This window comes from Arachis ipaensis, chromosome B03, assembly GCF_000816755.2.
Source record: "Arachis ipaensis cultivar K30076 chromosome B03, Araip1.1, whole genome shotgun sequence".
NCBI classification, from domain to species: Eukaryota; Viridiplantae; Streptophyta; class Magnoliopsida; order Fabales; family Fabaceae; genus Arachis; species Arachis ipaensis.
In genome coordinates this window covers 21,875,683-21,877,647 of record NC_029787.2, presented here as the reverse complement: position 1 = coordinate 21,877,647, position 1,965 = coordinate 21,875,683, and the positions used below count along the sequence as shown (strand labels likewise).

Below are 1,965 nucleotides of genomic sequence, written 5' to 3'. Positions count from 1 at the left end.
CTCACTCCTTTCTCTATATATCTCTTGGGTCTTATATATGTTTCTGAATTAATGTTGAAACTGAATAATTAGTCATAAACCATAGCAAAAAAACTCTTAGCTTTGTAGTCATTAGGAGCTAACTAGGTCAAAATAATACCTTCAAATCTATATTATTTACATTGGAAATTAAAATATGCTGTTTATTATTAAGTCATTTTTTGTCAGGAAATTAAAGATACCTCTATTATTATTATTGGTATGAAATGCTTATGGTTATGTAAGCATGTTTTACATAGCATCTAGATATAGGTACTAAATCCTTGCTTATTTGAATTTGCAAGAGATCTAGAAGCTCCAGATATCAGTGTCAATCTCTAAATCCCAGAACTCTGGTTGCAATAATTCAATATCACTGGCTGATCCATTCACAAACCTTTTCAATCTCTCACTCACTTTAGTCGCCCCAAATTGAATCAATAGCTGAGGAATCTGCACAAAACCCAGAGAGAAATCATTAAAATTTATTCAATTAAATAACTATTTTATTGCTTAATTATATACAATAACAAAAATAGTGTTAATTAAGGGATAAAAAATTAAAAATCATCCATGTATGTTATTCTCCTAACTGTTTTATGTTTTAAGTTGTTTGAATAATTTTAAATTGGGGTGTGCAACTTTAATTATGTCACAATTGTACTAAATCGCACATAATTATAATTACAACCGCAACTTAAAAGATAAAATGATAAAATTACATCCAAACACACTCTAGGGTTATTTGAGATTGAAATTAAACATGAAAGATGCATTCATGGCCTTCAATTTTGAGGAATCGAAAAAGGAGAAAATAAAGGAGGTGGTGGATAGTATATAAATTTACAAAAATACTAATATATTGGAATCTCCGAGGAGTGAGGAATTAGCACTCTTAACATCGATGTTCTCTTCATTGAGTATGCGAATTATTTCATAGAATATGAACTGGTTGTCTAACCCGCATGTCATTACAATTTCAAGACATGAACCAGTTTCATGAATTTCAAGTTGTGGCGGTTTCGTGTTGCTGCAACCACTACCATCGCCGCCACCGCCACTGCCACGTGTCCTTTTCCTTCCCATTCTTTCCAATAAGTCCTCTTTCTTTTCCTTCGCTGTCTTCACCTTCTCCTCTAAGCTCTTTATGTAGTTTATAGCTTCGTCCACTTGATCCGGCAGTGGCAACGCTTCCTTCGTAATCATCCACACCAAAAATTCAAATAAATATGAGAATTTGTAAAAATGAAATAGAGATTTACAAGAGAAATTGGAAAATGAAGGAAACCTTGGGGTTATAGTTAGGGAGAAGAGAGTTGAGTTTGGAGTAAAGCATCTTCATGTGGTTCCTTCTGTTTTTCTCAATGAGCCTTCTTTCAATCTTGTTGGTGGTTGAAGATGAGGGTTGACTTCCACGATCCATTATTATTGGTATATAATGAAAAACTAGTGAATTCATTTGTGTGCGGGACTTGGAAGGAGGTATTTATAAGCTTAGAAAAATGGAGTGTGCGATTGTGACGTGGCATTCAGGGAATAAAATAGTTTGGAAATGGAACAGTGTACAGTGATCGTAAAAAGCAAGTGAGAAAATATATAATGGAATCGTAGAACACAACACAAGCCAGGAGAAAGAGAAGAGAATGGAAAAGAAATTTAAACGTCACTTCGGAGACGTCACTTTTTTGAATCCATCTTCTCTTTTGTTTTGTTTATGTTAGTACTTAGTAGTTACTACCGAGTCGTTTGCCGTCGCATTAGAAATTTTCAACCTTGGAATATACAAACGTGACGTTTAGGAGAATTTCCGTGTTGTGTCTTAGCTACGCTGTACGTTTTCAATTCATTCAGGGAATCATATATCCAAGTTACTCACAACCTAAAATAAATAACGGAAGAAAACTGGATTTTAATTTTGATATAATAACATTATTTATTTAAGTATTA

The 1,965-nt window shown here is 33.3% G+C and overlaps 1 protein-coding gene across 1 annotated transcript; it reads right to left on the bottom strand.

The window, feature by feature from the left end:
- On the bottom strand, positions 66-1,537 carry LOC107634241 (transcription factor bHLH162-like). Its single transcript, XM_016337794.2, has 3 exons — positions 1,307-1,537; positions 884-1,212; positions 66-498 (listed from the first exon to the last, which is right to left on the bottom strand). Exons 1-3 carry the CDS (start codon positions 1,475-1,477, stop codon positions 456-458), a joined length of 543 nt encoding a protein of 180 aa, XP_016193280.2. The 5' UTR covers positions 1,478-1,537; the 3' UTR covers positions 66-455.

Bases quoted from the DNA above. Each gene is read 5' to 3' on its own strand.
- LOC107634241 (XM_016337794.2), bottom strand. From the start codon at position 1,477: ATGAATTCACTAGTTTTTCATTATATACCAATAATAATGGATCGTGGA. The intron at 1,213-1,306 runs GTTTCCTTCATT...ATGATTACGAAG, and splicing joins TCCCTAACTATAACCCCAAG to GAAGCGTTGCCACTGCCGGA. The intron at 499-883 runs CAATATATTAGT...TGAATAAATTTT, and splicing joins TCCTCACTCCTCGGAGATTC to AATGATTTCTCTCTGGGTTT.